The sequence below is a fragment of the Orcinus orca genome, chromosome 8 (genome assembly GCF_937001465.1).
Source record: "Orcinus orca chromosome 8, mOrcOrc1.1, whole genome shotgun sequence".
Classification (NCBI taxonomy): domain Eukaryota; kingdom Metazoa; phylum Chordata; class Mammalia; order Artiodactyla; family Delphinidae; genus Orcinus; species Orcinus orca.
The window spans coordinates 7,517,218-7,540,856 of NC_064566.1; the positions used below are offsets into that span (position 1 = coordinate 7,517,218).

Here is a 23,639-nt window from a genome sequence, read left to right on the forward strand (position 1 = left end):
TGCATTTAGTGGTCCTGTCTCCTTAGTGTCTTCTAAGCTGCAACAGTTTCTCAGTCTTTCCTTGTCTTTCATGACCTTGACACTTTTGAGGGGAACTGTCAGGTACGACCAGTCTGAAAGTCCCTCAGTTTGGGTTTGCTGGATGTTTTCTCATGAATAGGCTAAACTTATGGGTTTTTCTGGAAAAAACCCACAGAGGTGAAGTAGGGCAGGAGTTTAATCTGTTTTATTCACTGCTACATAGCCAGTGCCTGGGACTGAGTGCTTGGCCCATTATAGGCACCAAAAATCTGTTTGTAAAATGAATAAGTGAATGAATGATTCTGTAGAAATTTAGTATTGTTTTGAAGTTTTAAAATGGTAAATAAATACTACCCTATCATACATATCGCTCTGTAGCTTTTTCCCCTCAACAATTTGCCCTGAAGATCCATTTTAGGATGCATAGAGCTACTTTACTCTTCTTGTATACAAATTCTTGTATACAAATAACTACAATGGTTCTTTGGATGTTCCTCTTTGCACACGTGTTAGATTTTCTCACGGACAGAAAACTAGACATAGAGTAGGCACATTTACGTGTTAATGGATACCGATAAATATCCAACTACAGTGGCTGGACACGTTTACAGTGCTCCAGCAGTGTTTAAAAGTGCCCTTTTTCATCACATCTTGCCGACACGTGATGACGTACAGAAGCTCAGCGAGTGCTGAGGATGCCTGCTCACTCTCCGGACTACAACTCCCAGAATGCACTGCGGTTCCTCTGCCTACCTGGGTAGGCGTGAAATGGAATGACCAATCCCTGAGGACCTCAGGAAGGTGGCGCTGCCTCCTCTCCTCACCTACCTCTGGGTTCTGCCGCGCCCAGAGCAGCGGGACTACCACTCCCATAAGCCATCGCGGACTGGCCGGCCCAGCCACCATTTCAAGACTTGGCAAGGACAGGGGCGGGCCCCGGACTCCACTTCCCGGCAGGCGGTGCGGCCCGAGGGGGCGGAACTCCATTTCCCAGCAGGCTCCAGGCGGCGGGCGCTGCTGTGCCTTGTGTGGGATGTAAGCGCGGAGGTGGGCGCGGGGGACCGAGGCCAGGACTCTCCTTGGGACTTGGGGGGCCTGGCCTAGGAGCGCCTTCCGCGCGGACTCTAGGGCCCTGGGGGTATGGGCGCAGAGAGGGGGCGGAGCGGCCATTGGGAGTTCTCAGTGGGGTCCTAGGGGCGCACCCCCATCGGGGCCGGGGCTCCTGGGGTTGTGGGGGACAAGAAGGCCCCGCAGCCTCGGCTGAGGGGTCTCTTCGACGAAAGAGGCGGAGCAGATGAGCGGAGCGTGAAGGGGCGGGGAAGCAAGGGATTGTGTCTGTGTGTGGGGGTGTAGAAAGCTAGTCGAGCCTGGGAGGGGGGCTCCTGGGCCGTGCCCCCCCGACCCTCCCTCCGCACGCTCGCCCGCAGGCCGAGGCCCGCCGCCATGGGGCTGAAGGCCGCCCAGAAGACGCTGTTCCCGCTGCGCTCCATAGACGACGTGGTGCGCCTGTTCGCTGCCGAGCTGGGCCGAGAGGAGCCGGACCTGGTGCTCCTATCCTTGGTACTGGGCTTCGTGGAGCACTTCCTAGCTGTCAACCGCGTCATCCCCACCAACGTGCCCGAGCTCACTTTTCAGCCCAGCCCTGCGCCCGACCCTCCTGGCGGCCTCACCTACTTCCCCGTGGCCGACCTGTCCATCATCGCCGCGCTCTATGCCCGCTTCACCGCCCAGATCCGCGGCGCCGTCGACCTGTCTCTCTACCCGCGAGAGGGGGGCGTCTCCAGCCGCGAGCTGGTAAAGAAGGTCTCCGATGTCATCTGGAACAGCCTCAGCCGCTCCTACTTCAAGGATCGGGCCCACATCCAGTCCCTCTTCAGCTTCATCACAGGTTGGAGCCCGACAGGTGGCAAGGGGCGAGAATCCTGTCTCACGTGTGAACCTTGGCCCACCTCTTCACAACACTGTGTGGTTTACAGAGCCCTTTTGAGACCTGTAAGCCTTGTGAGGTGGGGCAAGTGTTATGTCCCCCTTTGCAGCTAGGGAAACTGAAGCCCAGAGAGGGAAAGTGATCTTCTCAAGTCACACAGAATGGCAAGGCTGGGATTGGACCCCAGTCACATGACTCCAAATCCATTAGCCCACCCTCTGCCCCCTCAGAACCCCCCTCCCTGCCATTGAGCAGCTACAGGAGTCCTGCAGCCCAGCCTGAGGCATAGAGGGCAGCAGCAGATTTAGGGAGTGAGGAGCCAAAATCGGGCTGCATTTGAGCCAATTCCATGAAACGTCTATGAACATGTTTTGAAAGTGAACAGACCAGGGCTTCACCTGAAGAAACTGAAGGCTCAGGGCTTGCAAAGAGCTTTCCTCTTTGGTCCAAGCCCAGTTGACTGGCAGTCAGGTCCTGGAGTGCCATATTGAGAAGGAATCTGAGGCTGCTTCTGAGTTTAGCAAGAAAAGAATACAGAGAGAAATGGGGAGTGTCTGCCAGTGGGTGTGTAAAAGGAGTGTTGGCCAGTGTCCTGTTTTTGCCGTCCCTGGTTATAACCTAATAGGTACAATAAAACGAGGAAATTCTAGCAGAAATATATAATACAGTTGCAGAGAAAGAGAAGAGACAGGGTCAAAAGTTGGGTGGAACTACAAAAGATCCAAGGTCTCCTGTTGAGGATGGGGAACGTAAAGGGGGAAGGAGAGTCTCTGAACACGTAGGAGGAAAGGGATAGAGGGAAGACGGGCAGGAGTGCCTGAGGTTTGAGCACAGGCTTGGAGGTGAGTGTGGGAGGGTGCATGGCCCATCACTACCTGGTCCCTTCCCCCAGGCCAGAGCTCAGAGGACCCTCTTTCATTACTTTCCCTTCCACAGGCACCAAACTGGACAGCTCTGGTGTGGCCTTTGCCGTGGTGGGGGCCTGCCAGGCCCTGGGTCTCCGGGATGTCCACCTGGCCTTGTCTGAGGACCATGCCTGGGTAGTGTTTGGGCCCAATGGAGAACAAACAGCTGAGGTCACCTGGCATGGCAAGGGCAACGAGGACCGCAGAGGCCAGACAGTCAACGCGGGTGTGGCTGAGCGGGTATTGCATCCCCCCCCATACTCTCCTAGCCCAAGCCACCCAAGGAGCTCTGCTTTCTTGGGCCACGCTGCCCTCTTCCTATCACCACCTACATATGTCAGGAAGGGGAGGACCCCCCTCCTGGCTGTCATTCCCTAGAGCAGGCACAGGTAGGCCATCGTGAGACATCTGGTCTTGTCCTCTTCCAAGAGCTGGCTGTACCTGAAAGGATCATACATGCGCTGTGACCGCAAGATGGAGGTGGCATTTATGGTGTGCGCCATCAACCCTTCCATTGACCTGCACACTGACTCCCTGGAGCTGCTGCAGCTGCAGCAGGTGAGGGGTGCCTGTGGGAGCCTGGGCCAGGGCGCTTTCCTTTCCTGAGCTTCAGCTCCCCCTTCTGTAATGTGGGTGAATCATTCCTGGCCTGGACTTTCCTGGGGCTCTTGGGAGGGGAGAATTGAGACGTGAAAGCGCTTTGACTTCAATAAGGGGCTAGTTCTGAATTCTGGCTTTTCCTACCTGGTGGGAGGTCCCTACTGGTGCTGGACCCCCGTCTGCCTAGTAGACTGAGGACCCCCCTCTCTCCTGCCGGCTCACACTTCTCTCCTTTGGCCCCTAGAAGCTGCTCTGGCTGCTCTATGACCTGGGACATCTGGAAAGGTCAGTAGAGGGAAGTGGCCAGGCTGGGCCTCAGGGTGGGCTGGGGGGCAGCCTGGACTCATGAGCCTTTCCCAGGTACCCTATGGCTCTGGGGAACCTGGCAGATCTGGAGGAGCTGGAGCCTACCCCTGGCCGGCCGGACCCACTCACCCTCTACCACAAGGTGGGGACATCTCAGGAGGGTACAGAAGGGAGGTGCAACGATGGCTGGGTTTCCCTTTTATCTGGGACTGGAAGGGGGGCAGGTGAGGCAAGAAGAACTTTGTGTGTATTGGGGGGTACCGCCCATCCAGTCCTCGTTTTGTATTTACCGTGTGCGTATTCAGGGCGGTCAGGGCTGTCTGAGGAGTGTTCTGGGTTCCCTACCTGGGAGTGGTAGGTCCTGGATTTGTCCCCTCGGCCCTGCCTTTTCTACTGCCTATCATTGTCCTTCTTGGAGTATAGTAGACGTCAAACACTGTGAGAGCACTGAGGCCGGGGGGCGGGGGGGGGGTGTTAACTTGGTGGGGCTGGGGGTAGGAGGGACATTGGGCTGGGCTTGGAAGGCCAGCCCAGTGCAGACCTACAGACCCAGGGAGGAACATCTGGTAGAGAGGATGGCCCGGGGGTAAGGTCACGTGGGAGATGAGACTCTCTGGAATCTTCCTATTGCCCCTCCTGGGTGTGATCCAATGGGACATTTGTGCCACCTGGGGCAGCTGGGAGCTGCCTCCCTGAGGCCCCTCTGCTCTATCCCCAGGGCATTGCCTCAGCCAAGACCTACTACCGGGATGAGCACATCTACCCCTACATGTACCTGGCTGGCTACCATTGTCGCAACCGCAACGTGCGTGAAGCCCTGCAGGCCTGGGCTGACACGGCTACTGTCATTCAGGAGTGAGGATCCCCCCACGGGGCCCCAGCCTGGCCTTTCTCCCCCCTCCACCCAATTTCCAACCACCCTCACCCAGGAGGGAGGCCTGGGTCCCAAGCCCTATCACCTCTCCATCCAGTCACTAGGCAGCCAAGGCCACCATCACCCAAGAGGTAGGGACCCCTAATGAGAGCTTCACGCCTTTCCTTCCCCACCCTTTCCTCCTAATTTCTAACCGCTGTCATCCAGCTGTGGAATCTGCATTCCCCATCCCCCTCCTCACTCTTGCTCTGGGCTGACACAGACACCACCATTTTCGAGTGAGGACCCCAACTGTTCACTCAGTCCCTGGATGACCCCGGAAAAGAAACCAGGGCTCCATCCCCTGCCAGGTCCCTGGGGGTAACCGCCATAGCCGAGACCCCACAGTGCCCTGCTGCTCTCACAGCTACAACTACTGCCGTGAAGACGAGGAGATCTACAAGGAGTTCTTTGAAGTAGCCAATGATGTCATCCCCAACCTGCTGAAAGAGGCTGCCAGCCTGTTGGAGGCCGGCGAGGAGCGGCCAGGGGAGCAGACCCAGGTGAAGGGCTGGACCTCCAGCCTGTGTACGCCTTCCCACCTGAGCAGGGCTCCCAGTCACAGGATGTGGGACTGCTGCATGGGACTGGGGATGGCACGAGACAGGTGGCCCGGTTCAGGCAGACAGCTGTGTTCTCTTATGCAGTAGCTGAGGGCCTGGGCTTGGGTTTGAGGAGTTGAGGTAAATGGGGTGGAAGCCCCTCTCTTTCTCTGTCAGGGTCACTCATTCAGCTGAGGGGGTGAGACGGAGGTAAGGGATGGTCCCTCCCTCCTCCCAAGTGCTGGCTAAGGACTGGTTTTATAAAAGGAAGGCGGTTCTAAGAATTCTCTCCACCTATACTCACGTCTGCCAGAGCCAGGGCTCTTTGTCCAGGCGAGAGGTCTGGCCTGTGCCCTCTGATGAGGGGTGAGTAATGGGGTCTGAACTGTGTCCTCCTTTCCCCCTTTCCCAGGGCACCCAGAGCCAGGGTTCTGCCCTCCAGGACCCAGAGTGTTTCGCCCATCTGCTGCGATTCTACGATGGCATCTGCAAATGGGAAGAGGGCAGTCCCACGCCCGTGCTGCACGTGGGGTGGGCCACCTTCCTTGTGCAGTCCCTGGGCCGTTTTGAGGGACAGGTGAGGGACAGCTGTGCAGGGTGGCTGGGGAGGACAGGTGGTGACAGCAGCTACAGCGGAGTCAGAACCTTTGTAGCCCTGAAGGGGATCTGTCCATCCCCTTTGGGTGCGGGTGAGACCGAGGCTCCACGACAGGATGGTCTTGGCTGGGTCTTGGGGTTCGACCCACTGGCCTGCAACCTCTTCCTCCGCTTGCCCCCGCCCCCATGCGGCCCAGGTGCGGCAGAAGGTACGCATAGTGAGCCGAGAGGCAGAGGCGGCCGAGGCAGAAGAGCCTTGGGGCGAGGAAGCCCGAGAAGGCCGGCGGCGGGGCCCGCGGCGGGAATCCAAGCCTGAGGAGCCTCCGCCGCCTAAGAAGCCGGCGCTGGACAAGGGCCCAGGCGCGGGCCAGGGTGCGGTGCCAGGACCCCCCCGGAAGCCCCCAGGCACCGTCCCGAGCACTGCCCGCGGCCCTGAAGGCGGCAGCGCGGCTCCAGCGCTGGCGCCCGCCGCCTCGCCGCCACCGGAGGGTCCGGTGCTCACTTTTCAGAGCGAGAAGATGAAGGGCATGAAGGAGCTGCTGGTGGCCACCAAGATCAATTCGAGCGCCATCAAGCTGCAGCTCACGGCTCAGTCACAAGTGCAGATGAAGAAGCAGAAGGTGTCTACACCTAGTGACTACACTCTTTCATTCCTCAAGCGGCAGCGCAAGGGCCTCTGAAGTACCCGGGTCTCAGTAGCGGCCCACTCGGAGCCCGCCCTCAATCAGGATTAGGTTCCACCCCAGCCCCCCTAGCGAGCCCAGGCTCCGCCCCTGGCCTAGGGGCCTAGGCCCCGCCTCCAGGCCTCACCCCTACCCGGAACTCAGGCTGCAGGTTCCCAGAGTAGACTCCACCCAGCGCCCGAACCGAGGGCTCCGCCCAGTCACTGGAATATGGAGCCCATCCCCCAGAATCCCAGCCGGCCAATTGAAACCTTACCCTGAGTCCTTCACCCATCTTTAAAGGTCCAACTACGGGAAGCTCAGGCTCCATCTCAGAACCGAGGCTCTAACCTTAGGCCTGACCAGTGTTGGCTCAGGGTTGCTTCCAGCCCATAGGGCTGTTTCACCCTAAACCCTAGGAGCACAGGTCCCACCCACAGCCCGGGAACCAAGGACCCCGCTCAGTCCCTAGGAGTACATTTCCGCCCTTCAAAATTCCATTCCTTGGGAATCCAAGCCCCCTACCGCAAAGAACTTAAGTAACGCTTCCAGAACTTGGAAATGCTAGCTTCCTTCCCTGTCGCGAGGCCGGGACACGAAACTCCGCTCCCGGCGTGTGCGAATCCTGAGCCCCACCCGCTTCCTGACCAAACTGGCCCCAGATCAGAGCAGACCTCTCTTCCGACCCTCTGGGAACCTCCCCGGGGTCCATCCCGTCTCGGGGGACTCTGGAGGAAATCTGCAGGGGTTTGCGAGTGGGTGAGGGGAGCCTGATCGCTTCCTGTTTTGTACATAGATTTATTTTTCAGTTCCAAGGAAGATGAATACATTTTGTAAAAAAAAAAAAAAAGTACTTGTCCGTGTTTCATCTGGGAATTTGGGAGTGGAGCTCCCCCTCTTTCCTTTGCCTTCCGGCCCTCCGGGTTTCGGGCTCCCCACCTGTAGAGCGCGAGGAACTGGTGGCCGGCAGAAGAGCCTCGGCACCATCAGCTCCTCCCGGGCTCGGGACTTTCCCTAGCTGCCGAGGGCCGGTCCCGCTGGCGCCTCCTCCCGGCCGGGCGGCGGGGCATCCCCGGCCTGGCCCCGCCCCGGGCCCCGGCCCCGCCCCCGCGGCCTCTGAGCCACCGGCGCCCGCCTCGGCGGTCCCACCCCGCCCCGCCCCGCGCCGCCCCGCGCCGCCCCGCGCCGGCTCCGCGGCTCCGCAGCTCGCGCCCGCCCGGCGCCGGGCCATGGCGCTGCTGCAGGATGTGTCGCTGCAGGATCCGCGGGACCGCTTCGAGCTGCTGCAGCGCGTGGGGGCCGGGACCTATGGCGACGTCTACAAGGTGCGTCGGGCGGCGGGACGGACGGGAGAGAGGAGAGGAGGGTACGCGCTCCGTGCCCTGCTGCGGGATCCGGCCCCCAGCCCCGCCCCTCCTCATCTCGCTTCACCCCCTCCGCCCCTGCAGGCCCGCGACACGGTCACGTCCGAACTGGCTGCGGTCAAGATAGTCAAGCTAGACCCAGGTGAGGGCCCGGAGCCAGGGCCTCAGCGCTGGAGGGAGGGCAGAGGGCCGCAGAGCGGGCGCGGTGTGAGAGTTGACATTTCCGAGACCCCCTGAGAAGCAGGCCCCGGGAGGTACTGTCCGCTGGCACCTGTCTGCCCTGGAGAGAGGAGGCACTCTGTGCCCATTTTGCAGATGGGGGCATTGAGTTAAGGCGGCCCCCTTCATGATGCCCTGTGTTTCCCAGGGGACGACATCAGCTCCCTTCAGCAGGAAATCACCATCCTGCGTGAGTGCCGCCACCCCAATGTGGTGGCCTATATTGGCAGCTACCTCAGGTGAGGCTGCTTTATCCCCTTGCTTACCCCCAGGCAGCCCCCATATGGCCGTACCATGTGCCCACCCCAGCTCTGTGTCACCCCAGGAATGACCGCTTGTGGATCTGCATGGAGTTCTGCGGAGGGGGGTCCCTGCAGGAGATTTACCACGGTGAGGGCCAGGACTCCAGGCCACAGAGGGTCACAGCCTTCTTCCCATCCCCACCGCAACGCAGGGCCGGAGGGGAGAGCTGGGGCCCTGGATTTGGGCCCCTCTCCACTTCTCACTAGCTGTGTGACCTTGAGAGAAATGCTGTCCTTTTCTGGGCTGTATATCCCAGCCTATGTCGGGAGGGGATGTGGCCAACTCCCCTTTCACCAGCAATGCCTGCTGCTTACCCCACACAGGGTGGATCCTGGGAGGGTCAGCATATTCCCCCAGACCCCCCTGCCAGCCCTTACCACTCCCATTTCAGCCACCGGGCCCCTGGAGGAACGGCAGATTGCCTATGTCTGCCGAGAGGCACTGAAGGTAGCTGGGCCCATAGGGCTACTCACACCCCCAGTCCCCTGGAGCAGGGCAGGGAGCCCAGCTGGCCAGTGTGTGTGTTGGGGGGTGGGGTGGGTGGAGTGCTCAGGCAAAGGTGCCTGAGGGGCTGTGGGTCCTGCGGGGAAGGGGCCCCAGCCGTGTTGCCGGAAGCAGCCCATTTCCCTTTTGGCTCAGTCATTTCCTGTTTGGGGAGAGGGGAGGAGGAAGCAGCTTGGGTGGGGGGCCCCAGTCCTGAGAGGGGGTTCAGGAGAGGTGGGATATACTGGGTAGCTGCTCTCAGGGGCTCCTCTTCGTCCCCAGGGGCTGCACCACTTGCATTCTCAGGGGAAGATCCACAGAGACATCAAGGTAGGGGTCTGGCCAAGGGCATTGTGGGAGGGAGGAGGAGGCTCTCGGGGGCACCAGACGGGATTCTCTCTCCTCCATTCCCACAGGGAGCCAACCTTCTCCTCACCCTCCAGGGAGATGTCAAGCTGGGTCAGTACCCTGGGGACACAATCAGGGTGAGGGTTCTATGGGAGCTCCTGGAGTCTTAGAGCCTACTTTCAAGTGCAGCTTGTCCTTGAGCAAGTCATTTTACCACTTGAGCCTCAGTTTCCCCATTTAGAAAGTGGAACAGTTCTCCCTTCCTGCTAGAAGTTGGATGTGGTTGGGTTCGTATGGAGTCTAACATGGGACCGGGCACTTGGTCGTGGAGAGAAGGTGGTTGACCCCTCCCAGGAGGGGACCTGGCTTTGCCTTGTGCCTGTGGCAGTTGTGGCTGAACCTGGGCTGCCTGTTTTCTGAGCCCTGCCAGGTGCATCCTGAGCCTGAGCCCTGAAAGGGGGTGGGGAGTGGCAGCCAGAGGTCGGGTGAGAGCAGCTCTTTCTCCCTGTAGCTGACTTTGGGGTGTCAGGCGAGCTGACGGCGTCTGTGGCGAAGAGGAGGTCTTTCATTGGGACTCCATACTGGTGAGGCTGCACCTCTGGCTGAGGGGGTGGGGGCCACAGCGGGGCACCCGGCCGTCTCATCTGTGACCCCGCCTCTAGGATGGCCCCGGAGGTGGCCGCCGTGGAGCGCAAAGGTGGCTACAATGAGCTGTGTGACATCTGGGCCCTGGGCATCACCGCCATCGAGCTGGGCGAGCTGCAGCCCCCTCTCTTCCACCTGCACCCCATGAGGTCAGCTGAATACTTGCCCCTTGCGTGACCCCAAGAACCCTGTGACCCTCGACCCCTGACCTGTGGTCTCCACAGGGCCTTGATGCTGATGTCAAAGAGCAGCTTCCAGCCGCCAAAGCTGAGAGACAAGACTCGCTGGTGAGGGCCCACATCCCTTGCTGGGGCCCCCTTTTCAGCCCAGCCCCATGGGGGCAGAGGAGCCTTCTGCCACCCCCCAGCGTGCAGCCTCGAGGGCCCTGCCCTCTCTGGGCCTCCACAGACCATCCGCGGGAGGGGCCTGGGCCCTGCCTCTGGGCTGGGGACCAGCGTGGACAAAGAAGAAGGGCAGATGGTTGATGATGGAGGCGCTGCCGTGTCGCAATAGCAGTGTTGCTCAGGCCAGCTGCCCTTGGTCTCAGGCTGGCTCCTTCCTGGGCAGGCCCAGCAGACTCCTCAGGAGTGGTGGCAGGATGGCCTGCCTGAGGGCTAATCTGGGCCTGCGGGTGGGGTCTCTTGTATCCACTAGGACCCAGTATTTCCATCACTTTCTCAAGCTTGCCTTGACCAAGAACCCCAAGAAGAGGCCAACAGCAGAGAAGCTCCTGCAGGTGGGAGGTAGGGGGGTGGGGCAGGGGGCTAGATGCTCAGAAGCAGGGACCCGGAGGCCAGGGACCAACCTGCACCCCCTCCATCCTCCAGCACCCCTTCACGACCCAGCAGTTGCCTCGGGCTCTCCTCACACAGCTGTTGGACAAGGCCAATGACCCCCACCTGGGAACCCCCTCCCCAGAAGACTGTGACCTGGAGGTAAGTGAGAGCCGCTGGGGACTGGGCTTTGGCCTGGTTTGGTCATAGGCATGCAGAGGTGACAGAAGTCAAGGGCCCTTCAGCTTGTATGTTTCCAGCACATGGAGCTTCAGTCTGGTCGAGCCCACCCATTAGGAATCTTCCCTGAGCCGGTTTGCCTCCTTGTCGCCCCACTGTGATAGGTTCTTGCCCTTGGCCCAGCGTGACCGTGACCCTAGTTAAGCCATCTTCTGCTTTCTCTGTGATCTTTGGCGAGTTACTGGTCTCTCTGTGCTGGTTTTCTCACCTGTGAAACGAGGGTGCCATTTAATCTCGCGATCATCTCAGGGCGTTTCCGTGAAAACAGACACGTCAGTGTGTGTAGAGCAGCTCGAGGAATACCTGGTGTGAGGTGAGCGTGGACACATGTCCGCTGTCTGTGCTCTCTCGTAGACTTACGACATGTTTCCCGACACCATTCACTCCCGGGGGCAGCATGGCCCAGCCGAGAGGACCCCCTCGGAGATCCAGTGTGAGTCTGCTTTGGTGGGGGGCTGTGTGGATTGGCAGCTGTGTGTGGATTTGGTGGGGGGCTGTGTGGATTGGGGGGCTGTGCGTGTGGATCTGGTGTGAGTTAAGGGGTCAGTCCTGAGGCTCTGGCCCCCCTAACCCCTGGATCTGGGCCCTCCAGTTCACCAGGTGAAGTTTGGTGCCCCACGAAGGAAGGAAACAGACCCACTGAATGAGCCGGTGAGGGGCTGGCGGTGGGGCAGGGTGGGGCAGAGGGCTGGGCTGGGGAGCTGTGCGGGTGACTGAGCACCTCAAACTCAGGAGCCGTGAAGCAGCAGCAGCCTGGCCCTCGGCCCGGGAGAGCTGTCCAAGCAGGCCTGTCCGCCCAGGGACCCGGAAGCCTGGGGGCTCCTTCCTGGGGCAGGTTGTTTTGGACAGTCGGCTGGGGGTGGCAGGGTGACCACGCCTTTCTAAAACGTGGGCCTGTCACTCGTCTGAGGACGCCCCCGCCCCCTTCGGCACGTTCTTCTCTGCCTCAGTCGCTGTGACTGCTGGGTTGGCTGACTCATCATCTCTGCTCTCTTGCTGTCTCTACTTATCAGCATCTTTCTCACCCACACGATCTCAGTCCCTCCCTGCCCTTTTCTCTCACTGTCTCTCTGTCTCCTTCTCTCTCCTTGTTTGTCTGTTTGGCCCTTTTTCACACTTTCTCGGCCTCTTGTTGTCTTTCTCACAGTCCTCCTGCTTGTTACCAATCTCACTTTCCATCTGTCTGTCTGCCATCTCTCTCTCCCACAATCTCTCCAGCACTCTCTCACGTTGCCTGTCTGTCTCTCTGCCTCCCTCCCGGTCTTTCTGACTCGGTTTCCCCACAGTGGGAAGAGGAGTGGACGCTGCTGGGAAAGGAGGAGCTGAGCTCGTGAGTGAGGGGGGTGGGGGAGCTGTGGGGGGGGGAGGGGCAGGAGGAAAGGCTGACCTCTGATCCCTTCCCCTCTCTACCCAGGAGCCTGCTGCAGTCAGTCCAGGAGGCCCTGGAGGAAAGGTGAGGGGCCAGGGCCCGGAGGAGGTGGGGGGCAGCTGGGCTCAGGACCCAGTCACATCTCACACCTCATCTCCCTCTGATTTGTCCCCGACAGGAGCCTGACCATCCGGCCAGCCTTGGAACTCAAGGTACGGAGAGGAGGGGAGCGGGGGATGGGGATGGGGGGCAGTGCGATAGCAGGTGCAGTTGGGGTGGGGGTAGGTTACAGGGTCACCTGCTAACAGCTGGGCTGGGTCCGCTGACCCTCCTGCCAGGAGCTGGACTCCCCAGATGATACCATAGGAACCATCAAGAGGGCCCCGTTCTTGGAGCCATCCCCCACTGAGCCTCCGGCTGAGGACCTTCAATCCAGCCTCCCAGGTGAGCCCCAGGCTCCGGGGACGAGGAGGCAGGCCCCTGGAGGCAGGGGGCGGTCCAGGACCGGAATTCACGGCAGGTCTGTGCCTGCAGGAACCGCACCTGCACCTCTCCCATGCCCTGACAGCCCCCCGCTGCTCTCCACTGCCTGGGCCACCGTGAAGCACCGGGAAGATCATGAGGTGAGGCGGTGCTGTAGGGGGGGTCGGGGAGATGGGAGGCTGGGGGTGTGGCCTTGACTCCTTTCTTCCCTCCCAGAGGTCATCCTGCCGTGGGCTCCCCCCGACCCCCAAGGTGCACGTAAGCGTTTGCGCATGGCTCCGCCTCCCCACCGCCTTCTGCCTCACCGCCTGTGGCTCCCCCCGCCCCGTCCCCCCACCTGGTGCTTCCTCATCAGCCTCTTGCCCCCTCTCCAGATGGGCGCCTGCTTCTCCAAGGTCTTCAATGGCTGCCCCCTGCGGATCCACGCTGCTGTCACCTGGATTCACCCTGTCACCCGGGGTAGGCCAGGGGCAGGGAGGAAGCAGGAGCCTGGGAATCCCCAGCTTGGGCAAGGGGACGTGGCTGACCTCTGACTCCATACCCAAACCTGCAGACCAGTTCCTGGTGGTGGGGGCCGAGGAAGGCATCTACACCCTCAACCTGCATGAACTGCATGAGGATACGCTGGAGAAGGTGAGGCCCGGCTGGCGGGGGAGGGCCGAGGGCCTTGGGCGTCTGGGGTGCTGACCCCTGTCCATCTATGGCTCTGTGGCCTCCAGCTGATTTCACACCGCTGCGCCTGGCTTTACTGCGTGAACAACGTGCTGCTGTCACTCTCAGGTACAGTTGGGGCAGGCGGGGGCAGGGCCAGCGCCCCACCCACCAACACTCTCTGAGCCCCTCTCCCCTCCGTCCCATCCCCCCGCAGGGAAATCCACGCACATCTGGGCCCACGACCTCCCAGGCTTGTTTGAGCAGCGGCGGCTACAGCAACAGGTCCCCCTCTCCATCCCCACCAATCGCCTCACTCAGCGCATCATCCCCAGGTCAGGGACCCTGGGGAGCCTGGCCCTGCGGGGATGAGGGAGGAGGGAGAGGCAAAGGGACAGAGCCAGGGCTGGAATGCAGCCTTTCCTGGTACTGAGACTGTTGGGATCTTAGACACGTCACTTGGCCTCTCTGAGGCCCGGTTTCCTCATAGGTCAATATAGTTGGTAGCCTCCCCTGCCCCTGCACCCAGACCTGTCGGGAGGGAAGGAGACAGGGCATGTGAATGTACCTGGCAAGCTCTGGGAGCTGCGGTGGGTAGGCTGTGGGGCAAATGTTTCCTGAGTACCTACTATGCGGCAGGTCTTAGGCTGGGCTTAGGGATGACAAATCAAATGAGTTCTTGACAGTCAGCTCCTGGGACTGAGGTGCGCCAGGGGGAGAGCTGGAAGGGGTGGGGAGGCCTCAGAGACGCCAGGCGAGCTCGCGGCGTTGACAGAGCGTTGGGGGTCTTCCAGGCAGATGAGTTAGGGAACAGCCTTCTAGCAGTGCGAGGAACAAGTGTGAATTCTCCTAGGCGATCGGGGGAGTTAAAAGGTGTTTGGCCCGATCGAGGACGGGGAGCAGCCCAAGAGGAAGCTGCACAGGTGGCAGAGGCCTGCCGTTGACTCCAGGCCCAGGATCTGGGCTTTGTCTGACTGGTAGCGGACCCGGAGCATCTTAGAAGGATCCCTCTGTACGTCAATCAGGATTTTTCCCGTTGCAGGTGATTCAACTCACCGGCTTAAGCACAACGCCTCGTGTAGGAGTAGGCTCAGCTGCATGTCCAGCTGGATCCAGGCTTAAATGGCATCCTCAGGCATCTTCCTGCATCTCCTGGCTCTGTTTTCCTCTTGTCACCTTCATTCTCACGCAGGTTTTCTTGTCCAGTGATGGCTGCCTGCAGGTCCAGGCCAGCGTTCCACTAGCTAACAACCCAATGGAACTGGAACCTCTGTTTCCAAGTAATTCCCACAAAAGTCCAGGGCCAGTTCTCACTGGCCTAGCTTAGGTTCATGCCTACCCCTGGGCTAGTCACTGTGGAAGGGCATGAGGAGCCAGAGCCCAGGCCTGCGTCCCGTGCCCTCTCTTGGAGCTGGGGGAAGGAGAGAGGGGCTTGTCTGGGCAGATGGAAACAGGAACATCTGCTGGCCTCTCTGGTGACAGTGGGAAGGAGGAATGGAGGGGGAGGCTGGCGAGAGGGCCTGGAAGGGAGGCCGGTGTAGTGACCCAAGGCAGTGTAGGGCAGTGAGAACTAGATGGACTCGAGCAATATTTAGGAAGTGGGATTGACAGGATTTGGGGACTAATCAGAGTGAGCTGGAGGGAAAGGGAGGGACCGGGAGACCCCAGAGAGCAGACTGTGGTGCATTTACAGGGCAGTAGAGTCCCTCATTCAGCCATTCAGCACCCGGTATGCGCCAGGCAGTGTCCTGGGCGTGAGATACACTTGAGAACTGGAGACCCTTATATTCCCAAGACCCTCCTGTTGAGACAGACAACAGCGGACATGAGAAGGAGTCTATGCGGTGGTGACACAGAGGGGAAAGTGCCCCGTGGAGAAGGGCAGGGTGGTCAGGAAAGACCTCGCTGAGAAGGTGCTTTTTGAGCAAAGACTCGGAGGGGTTGATGGAGCAAGTCCTGAGGGTATCTGGGGGGCTGGAGCCGTCCTGCCTGTATGAGGAACAGCAAGGAGGCCAGTGAGTCCAGATGGACGGAGTGAGAGGGAGCTGGCCTCCGAGGGCTCTGTAGTCACAGTGAGGGCTTTGCCCCTGACTCAGAGCAGCCTGAGGGCCGCTGCAGAGGAGCGGCATGACTGAGGTTTTCACGGGTCACTCTGGCTGCTGAGCTGGGAGGAGACTGGAGGGGACGCGGGCGGATGCGGAGACCCATCAGGAGGCTGTGGCACCATCAGGTGGGACATGATGGCGGCTTGGGCCAGGGAGGCCGTGAAGGAGTAGAAAAGCGGTCAGAGTCTAGTTTTATTTTGAAAACTGAAGCAACAGGATTTCCGGACAGTTGGTGGATGGAAGAGAAAGGGGAGTCAAGGATGACTCCAAGCTTTTGGCCTAGGCAATGGGAAGGATGGAGCTGTCATCAGCTGTGGGTGGAGCAGAATTCAGTGTTGTCACATGGAGTTTGAAATGTGCAAGTGGGGCCTCGGCCCTTGGCGGGGGCTGGGGGGTGGGGGATGGCGCTGAGTTCTGAGCGGGGAGGCGGGCTGTGGGCTTAGACATCGTCATGACCCGGTGGGTGGTGGAAGCCGGTGAGGAGGGCATGGGAGGCCGGGCCGAGGGGAGATGAGGGGCCCAGGGCCATGATTCAGCGGGCTCGCCTGAGGAGCACATCGGGAGCCCCGTGGCCTTGGGGCTTCCTGACCTCAGTCCGAAGCCAACCTCTGCTTTGGCCCAGGACCTGCAGGAAACAGGCCCATTACAGGCCCAAGTCACAGGCAGCTTTGGGTGTGTGTTTGGGAAATCACAGTATCACAGCAGAGATCTCGAATTGTTGGGGAAAAAAACAAAAAATGTCCGCCTCTGTCCCATCTGAAGGCCAGCTGGGAAAGAGAGTGGAAGGAACAAGGGGAGAGAGGAGAGTGAGGACAGAGGCGGAGACAGAGGTGCTGGCTTCCTTGGCGGGGCCCACATCCCAGCAGAGGGTGCAGACAGGGCTGGGTCAGTGGGAGGAGGTGGCAGGGCTGCTGACGTGTAGCCCTGTTCCCCAAGGGAAGAAGCAGGTTTGGAAGGTCCCCTGAGGGTTTGGGGGACAGCCAGTAACCAAAGGAGGGACCCCGCTTCTCCCTCGGCACCCACTGGTCCCCCCCGGAATAGCCTGCCCTGAAGCAGGAGAGGGCAGGGCGTTTGCCGTTTTCTGGGGAGTCGTCATGTTCTCGGCCCGGCTTGCTCATCTGTGACTTGCAGTGTGTCAGGTGGGGACCGGCCCTGAGTGCTCTGGCCGCCGGAGGAGCTGGAGGCCGCATTAGCTTGCCGTCCTTCCACACCCTCGTTTTTTTCAGTTATTTCTTTATTTACACCCTGCCTTTGCCTAACAAGTATTTTCGATGACTGAAAATAGGTGGGAAAGTAATAATAACAGGATGAGAAAAGTTAGCCTTTTGTGAGGGCACCTGATGTGGCAGGCTCTGCTGCACGCTCCTCCCCTGAGTTAACTCATTTAGGCCTCACTGCGACCCTGTGAGGGGGGTACCACGGTTATCCCCAGGCTGCAGGTGAAGCAGTTGAGGCCCGGAGAGGTCAAGTCCTGAGGGTACTGCTGGTGAAGCTGCAGGTGAAGCAGGTGAAGCAGTTGAGGCCCGGAGAGGTTCAGTGCCTTGCCCCAAGTCGCACGGTGAGAGGTAACTCTGTGATCCAAACCCCTGGACTGGATGTACACGCTCCAGGCTGTATAGCGGGTGCTGGAGCCACAAGCACTGCGTCACATCCTGCGCGATTCACAGTTTCGTGGCTTCTCGGATACTCGGGCCAGGGGCTTGACCTCTCTGAGCCTCTGCCACCTGTGAGGCGGGGAAGGTGTTAGTACCGTCCCCTTAGGGCTCTGCAGGGGGCCTTGCCCAGGGTGGCACCCGTGACGCCTGCCCTGGTTGCCACCCCACAGGCGCTTTGCCCTGTCCACCAAGATTCCTGACACCAAAGGCTGCCTGCAGTGTCGCGTGGGTAAGAGCTGGGTGTGGTGGGCGGGGCCGGGGGGGCGCGGGTGGGCACAGCCCCGGCCCCACCACCCCCTCTCTCGCAGTGCGGAATCCGCACACAGGCAGCACCTTCCTGCTGGCCGCGCTGCCCACCAGTCTGCTTCTGCTGCAGTGGTATGAGCCGCTGCAGAAATTCCTGCTGCTAAAGGTGCGGTGCCGGTGGGGGGACCCCCGGGCGGGTGGCAGGGTTTCTGGGAGGAGAAATGTAGACCTGAGCGCCCCTGCTGCCCCCAGAACTTCTCCAGCCCCTTGCCCAGCCCAGCAAGGATGCTGGAGCCGCTGGTGCTGGATGGGAAGGAGCTACCGCAGGTGTGCGTGGGGGCTGAGGGCCCCGAGGGGCCTGGCTGCCGCGTCCTGTTCCATGTCCTGCCGCTGGAGGCTGGCCTGACGCCGGACATCCTCCTCCCACCCGGTGAGCTGGAGGGCCAGGCTGCTGTATGTGAGTGTGTGCATGTGCATGTGATATATAGAGAGAGAGAGAGAGGGGGAGAGGGGGAGGGGAGGGGGAGGGAGGGGGAGGGAAGGGAGAGGAGGAAGTTCCTCACAGCTTATGGCTCCACGGAGACCTTGGGGACCCGAAGCTCCAAGCTTCTCTTCAGCTCAGCAGCTAAGAAAACCTGACCAACCCTGCAGGGGCTGCAGGGACAGAGCCAAGCTGGGGAAGGCAGGTGCCAGAGGCCTCCATTCTGAGCAAGGAAGGACACTGGGTGTTGGGACAGCTCAGGGGAGCAGAGTGAGTGGCAGTGGGTAAAGAAGGGGGAAGGTGCCCTGGACCAAGTCCTTGCGGTAGCCCAGACCCCCAGCCAGGGGTCTCATGGGATTTTACTCTTGATCCCCACAATGGCCCTGCAAGGTAGGCATCGTCGTGCCTGGGTTACAGATGAAGAAACTGAGGCCCAGAGATTCGAGGTTACACAGTGACTGGGTCATGAAGCCTGGCTCTCCTGGCTCCAGAGCCTCTGCCCCCCAAAGCCTCCCTGGGCCTCAGCCCTGCCGCTTGTGTTGGGTCACTTTGCTGCCAAGCATCAGTTCCCCTGCTGTGCAGTGAGACTGGGCATCGTGACCCCACCCAGCTATTGCGCAATGCACTGTGGGGAAAGCCGGCTGATGCACACCCCCAGCTCTTCCTCTTGGGGCCAGAGCGGGGCTGGTGGCTCAGCCAGGCTGTGTCTCCCTTCTCTGCCTGCAGAGGGGCTTCCGGGCTCAGCCCAGCAGGTGATCCAGGTGGACAGGGACACAGTCCTAGTCTGCTTTGACCGTGAGTGTTCCTGGTATCAGGGCTGGGGGCTAGAAGGGGGTGGTGAGGGAGGCCAGGTGGGTCTGTCTCCCCAGAAGGGGGCCACCCCGCCCCGCCCCGCCCACCAGCCCGCCCCCTGTATAGGCTGCGTGAGGATCGTCAACCTGCTGGGCGAGCCCACGGTGACACTGGCGCCTGTGCTGACCTTTGACTTCCCCATTGAGACTGTGGGTAAGTGAGCAGACAGAGGTGGGGGTGGGAGTATCCCTGGCCTGGAGCACATGATGTGGCCCCGGGGCCTGGGGCTGGCAGCAGGACAAGGAGGCAGGTCCCCCAGCCCCTCTTGAGAGCCATGTTGGTCACCTGCGGCCCAGTCCGTGAGGTCCTCTGTGGTCCAGACCTGGGCCCAGGGTGTAGCTGGGGGAGCCAGTGTCCCCAGGGCAGGTGCAGGGCTGATGGCCGCCTGGCCGCTCCTAGTGTGTCTGCAGGACAGTGTGCTGGCCTTCTGGAGCCATGGGATGCAAGGCCGCAGCCTGGACACTAATGAGGTGAGTGACACTCAGGACCCTGGTGGCTCCCCACCCAGGTGTCCCCACCTTTTAGGAGAGGACCTCTGGGGCAGCCTCAGTCCCCCTTTTCTTCCCAGGTGACCCAGGAGATCACAGACGAGACAAGGATCTTCCGAGTGCTTGGGGCCCACAGGTAGGACACAGTGCCCCGGCCTCCCCTTCAGACGCTCTCCAGGCCAGGTGGAGGTGCCCAAGTGTCTTCCCACCTTGCTCACCTCCGGTTCTCTCCCCTCCAGAGACATCATCCTTGAGAGCATTCCCACCGACAAGCCGGGGGCTCACAGCAACCTCTACATTCTCACAGGCCATCAGAGCAGTTACTGAGCCAGTGGGCCGGCCTGGCCGGGGGCATCCCCCGCCCACTCCAGGCCTTAGCAGCAGTTCTTTTAGGCAGAGGGGCCCCTCCCAGATCAGAGGAGCCCAGGCCTCGGCTCTGCTGGTCTGAAGGGCAGAAATCCTGAGAAGAGTTTGGGGGCTGGGGAGGGTAAGGGTGCCTACCCCACACCTCTGCAACAACTGGACCAGAGGAAGCTGCTGTCACCTCCCCCTCCCCGGCGGGCAGCCAGTCCCCAGTGCCCCCTGGCAGGGGCCCTGGGCTGGTTGGGGGCAGGCCCGGGGCTATCCATTCCATTCGGTTCCACATTTCCTTTCCACTCTTCCTGCCAAGAGCCTGCCCCTGTGCTCTGTCCTGGGGAACATGGTATTTAAAAGAGAGACTATATTGGTATTAAAGCTGGTTTGATTTTATTCCACTGGTCCCTCTGGTTTGGGGGGAGCTGAGCCCACCTGCCTCATCTCCCTCTACCTCTCCCTCCAGGACACCTTTCTTTCTTTCTGTGGCACCAGGTGCTGTGGATATAACATGGAAGGGAGGCCACCAGTGTTCTGGTGGCTCTCATGGGGAGCCAGGCAGAGGTGAGGGGGAGGCCATGGCCCTCCGTGGCATCTCAGGGTCTCTGTGTCTTCCTGGGCTCCCTTGCTCAGGATGAGCCCTCAGCCTTGCAGTGTGAGGTCTCTTTTGTGGCCAAGGAGTCATGCAGATGGGGCCGGGGGAGGCACTAAACAAGGGACTCGTCCGAGCACCCCTGTCCCATATGAGATCTCACCAGGTAGCCTATGGAAGGGCCCAGGAGAGGCCCGCCAAGGGCTGCTCCACCCAGCGCCAGGGAGGCTGCAGCCTTTGGAGACAGCCTGCCCTGACCTGTATCCCCCACCCAGGCCTGGGGCTGCCTCCCGGCCTCCCACCTGCTGCCTGGATATCAGTTGCTCTGTCAGGCCAGGATTACTGAACATGGGTGTGCTCACCAAGCTAGACTCTGGGAAGATCAGCCTGTGTCCATTTAGCAAGAATTCCCAGAGGGTCTCTTCAGTGCCCATCCCTGGGCTCCCAGAGGAGCCCCTACCAAGATGTGGACCCGCCCCCAGTGAGGGGAGCTGCCCTTGCTGGAGCCTGCATCTCGAGGGCACATTCGTCCACCTGTTGCTGGCCTTGTGCTTTGCATCGTCATTCTCCTACATTTCCCTCTTAGCGGGCTCCACACCCCCAGACCAGGGAGCCCCCTGTGGCCCCAGGCACTGACCAGGCTGCTCCGTGGACAGAGACCCCTGACCTTGACCCCAGGTACCTGGAGAGGACTTTCAGCCCACAGAGCAGCAGGCAGCAGACAGTGCCACCTTGTGGCAGGTTGCCCCAACACTCTAAAGGAGGGTTGGGGGGTGTCAGAATGTAATGTGCCAAAGCAGGGGTGCCTGGGAAAAGCAGGGGCCCCTGATGAAATATTTGCTGCCAGCAGAGTCTGGCCACCAGCCAAAGAAAGGCCAAGAGGCCAGGGAATATGCACTGAAAGACCAAAATTGTTATTTTATCTGTATGTTTTTTAATAGGTAGCCCTTGGCCATAGGTACACAATTTTTAAAAAAATAATACAAAGTAAATACAATGAGAAGTCTCCTATTCAGGTCCCAGTTACTTATAAACCTTCTGGAAGTACTTATGCATATTTAAGAAGTAATGGTATGCTTTAGTCTTCCCTGTTTCTTACATACACGGTAATATATTCCACACACACTGTTCTAATCTTGCCCTTTAAGATCTGTCCTGGAGGGAATTCCCCGGCGGTCCAGGGGTTAGGACTCCGTACTTTCACTGCCGAGGGCCCGGGTTCGATCCCTACTCGGGATACTAAGATCCCGCAAGCTGAGTGAGTGGCCAAAAAAAAAAAAAAATCTGTCCTTAAGAGCTTTCCATGATCAATGCCTCCCACTTTGTTCTTTTATAGCTGGTATTCCACTGTATGGGTTTCCCATAACTAATGTGAATTAACTGTAGTTAGATCCCTATTGATGGAAATTTCAGTTGTTTCTACTAGTTTGCTATTACAAATGATGCAGCAATAAATACTCTTATGCCATTGCCACTGTGTAGGTATTCAAGTGTCCCGTAGGATTAATTCCCGGAAGTGGCCTTGCTGGGTCAGAGCTGGCTGTCTTTGTCCTTGTGACAACTACTGTCACACTGCCCTCCCTGGGCAGAAGCCTCTGGGATGGGTCAGATCAGCCTCTGTAAGCCATCCCGTGGGTCAGCAGAAGAGGCTAGGGCACCCCAGGATGTTCGGGTAGCTGGCCCATAGCCAAGTGAGGGTCAAGGTGAGAGGTGACAACCAGAATGTGTGCTTCAAGACAGCAGGGCGTCGGCCGTGCTCACAGTGGTATGTCCAGTGCCTGGTCACTGCCTGGTGCACAGAAGGCCCTCAGTCATGCTTTCTGAGTGAAGGAATGAGCGTGATATTGTGAAGAGGAGGCCCTAGAGTTGGGCCCCCGGACTGGATGAGTTTGCTGAGCTGTGTTTTCCCCAGGTAGACCATGTCCTAAGTCTATCTGCAGGGTATAGGGAGGATTGGAAGTATTGTAGTACACATAATGCAATGACACAGATGAATCATAGAGATGTAATGCTGAGTGAAAACAGCAAATTGCATAAAATGACACACAGTATGATAGCAAAAATAAGCAAAACTAAACCATCTATTGTTTGGTGATTTAAGCACGTGTGATAAAACACTTAGGAGATCAGGGGAAGAAACAGCACAAAATTCACATGATGGCCCCTGTGAGGGGAGTGGGAATGGGGTAAGGAAGGATCCCAGGAATTTGCAAAGGTGTTGGTAATATCTTGCTTCTCAGGCTGTGTGGTGGGTTCATGAGTATTCGATTTATAGCTCAGTTCCTAATGCACATAAGGTTCCACACATCCTTTTGTATGTATCAAATACTATGTGAGGGAATTCCCTGGTGGCTCAGTGGATAGGACTCTGTGCTTCCACTGCAGGGGGCACTGGTTCGCTCCCTGATCTGGGAACTAAGATCCCCCATGCCACGCCGCACAGCCAAAAAAAAAAAGTAAGAAAACGTAAGTTTAGATATTTTAAAGTAACCACTTAAAAAAACTCTGTAATGGCTTAAAAAACAAAATCAAACAGGCAACATAATCCTTTCCCAGATGATAAAATCAAGTGGAGATAATGAAAATGTTCCAGTGACAAGCTATGGGCAGGTCCCTCTAGCTGCCTTCTTCTGTTGCTTCTTTTAAAACAGCTTTACTGAGGTATAATTGGCACACAATGAACTGCATCTATTAAAAATGTACTATTTGATGACTTTCACACACACACACCAGTGAAACCATTATTGCAATCGAGAGAAACATTTCCATCACCTGCAAAGCTTCTTCCTCTTTGTAATCAGGGCCTCCTGTTCCTCCTTGCCTCCCCATCCCGAAGTAACCACTGATCCGTTTTCTGTCACTATAGATGAATTTGAATTTTTCAGAATTTATATAAATAGAATCATATTGTACGTACTCCTTATTTGGCATCTTTCACTAAGCATCATTATTTTGAGATTCATCCATGTTGTTGCATGTATTAATGGTCATTCCTTTTATTGCCAAGTAGTATTCCATCATATGGATGTACCACCGTTTGTTTAGCTAGTTGCCTGTTGATACACGTTTGGCTGTTTCCTGTTTTGGACTATTTATTACAAATAAAGTTGCTATGAACATTCATGTACGTGTCTTTGTGTGGATATATACTTTCATTCCTCTTGAGTAAATGCTTTCTAGTGGAAGGGCTGGGTCATATGGTAGGTGTTGTTTCATTTTTTTCTCTTTTGTTTAATTCTAATTTAAAAAAATTATTATTTTAAACCTTATTTCACTTTTTAAAAATTTTTTTATATATTTATTATATTATTTTTTTTTGCGGTACACGGGCCTCTCCCGTTGCAGAGTACAGGCTCCGGAGATACAGGCTCAGCAGCCATGGCTCACGGGCCCAGCTGCTCCACGGCATGTGGGATCTTCCCGGACCAGGGCACGAACCCGTTTCCCCTGCATCGGCAGGCAGACTCTCAACCACTGCACCACCAGGGAAGCTCTCACTTTTTAAGAAACTACCA

General features: G+C 58.6%; 2 protein-coding genes across 10 annotated transcripts; both read left to right on the top strand.

The window, feature by feature from the left end:
• The first annotated feature begins 914 nt into the window (after window positions 1-914).
• On the top strand, window positions 915-6,841 carry MEN1 (menin 1). 3 transcript variants are annotated; one of them, XM_012537337.3, is made up of 10 exons: window positions 915-1,068; window positions 1,449-1,909; window positions 2,885-3,093; window positions 3,283-3,411; window positions 3,698-3,738; window positions 3,814-3,901; window positions 4,478-4,614; window positions 5,040-5,175; window positions 5,627-5,791; window positions 6,009-6,841. In XM_012537337.3, the coding sequence occupies exons 2-10, from the start codon at window positions 1,465-1,467 to the stop codon at window positions 6,489-6,491; spliced, it is 1,833 nt and encodes a 610-aa protein (XP_012392791.1). In that variant the 5' UTR covers window positions 915-1,068; window positions 1,449-1,464; the 3' UTR covers window positions 6,492-6,841. The 3 variants fall into 3 exon arrangements, with proteins under 3 accessions (XP_012392791.1, XP_004264367.2, XP_033271931.1); XM_004264319.4 differs by having other exon boundaries at window positions 934-1,056; XM_033416040.2 differs by having other exon boundaries at window positions 1,039-1,159.
• An 800-nt stretch (window positions 6,842-7,641) lies between these two features.
• Window positions 7,642-23,247, top strand: MAP4K2 (mitogen-activated protein kinase kinase kinase kinase 2). Of its 7 annotated transcripts, none has more exons than XM_004264317.4 (32): window positions 7,643-7,798; window positions 7,922-7,979; window positions 8,205-8,295; window positions 8,382-8,446; window positions 8,751-8,806; window positions 9,125-9,172; window positions 9,259-9,301; window positions 9,702-9,774; window positions 9,853-9,984; window positions 10,060-10,122; window positions 10,490-10,571; window positions 10,663-10,770; window positions 11,203-11,281; window positions 11,441-11,499; window positions 12,135-12,178; window positions 12,263-12,301; window positions 12,396-12,429; window positions 12,556-12,661; window positions 12,752-12,840; window positions 12,917-12,958; window positions 13,075-13,159; window positions 13,254-13,333; window positions 13,420-13,480; window positions 13,569-13,686; window positions 17,282-17,340; window positions 17,420-17,523; window positions 17,610-17,787; window positions 18,565-18,633; window positions 18,757-18,843; window positions 19,090-19,160; window positions 19,259-19,314; window positions 19,418-23,247. In XM_004264317.4, the coding sequence occupies exons 1-32, from the start codon at window positions 7,703-7,705 to the stop codon at window positions 19,503-19,505; spliced, it is 2,463 nt and encodes an 820-aa protein (XP_004264365.1). In that variant the 5' UTR covers window positions 7,643-7,702; the 3' UTR covers window positions 19,506-23,247. The 7 variants fall into 7 exon arrangements, with proteins under 7 accessions (XP_033271910.1, XP_004264365.1, XP_049569029.1 ...); XM_049713072.1 differs by having other exon boundaries at window positions 12,917-12,952; XM_049713073.1 differs by lacking the exon at window positions 8,751-8,806 and having other exon boundaries at window positions 9,259-9,327.
• Window positions 23,248-23,639: the final 392 nt, after the last annotated feature.

What these genes read in the sequence shown, in the direction of transcription:
- MEN1 (XM_004264319.4), top strand. An exon ending in ACGCGGGTGTGGCTGAGCGG is followed by an intron (nt 3,094 to 3,282) that starts GTATTGCATCCC and finishes TCCTCTTCCAAG; the next exon opens with AGCTGGCTGTACCTGAAAGG. An exon ending in GACCTGGGACATCTGGAAAG is followed by an intron (nt 3,739 to 3,813) that starts GTCAGTAGAGGG and finishes AGCCTTTCCCAG; the next exon opens with GTACCCTATGGCTCTGGGGA.
- MAP4K2 (XM_004264317.4), top strand. Translation starts at nt 7,703, where the DNA reads ATGGCGCTGCTGCAGGATGTGTCGCTGCAGGATCCGCGGGACCGCTTC. An exon ending in AGCACCGGGAAGATCATGAG is followed by an intron (nt 12,841 to 12,916) that starts GTGAGGCGGTGC and finishes CTTCCCTCCCAG; the next exon opens with AGGTCATCCTGCCGTGGGCT. An exon ending in AGAAATTCCTGCTGCTAAAG is followed by an intron (nt 17,524 to 17,609) that starts GTGCGGTGCCGG and finishes TGCTGCCCCCAG; the next exon opens with AACTTCTCCAGCCCCTTGCC.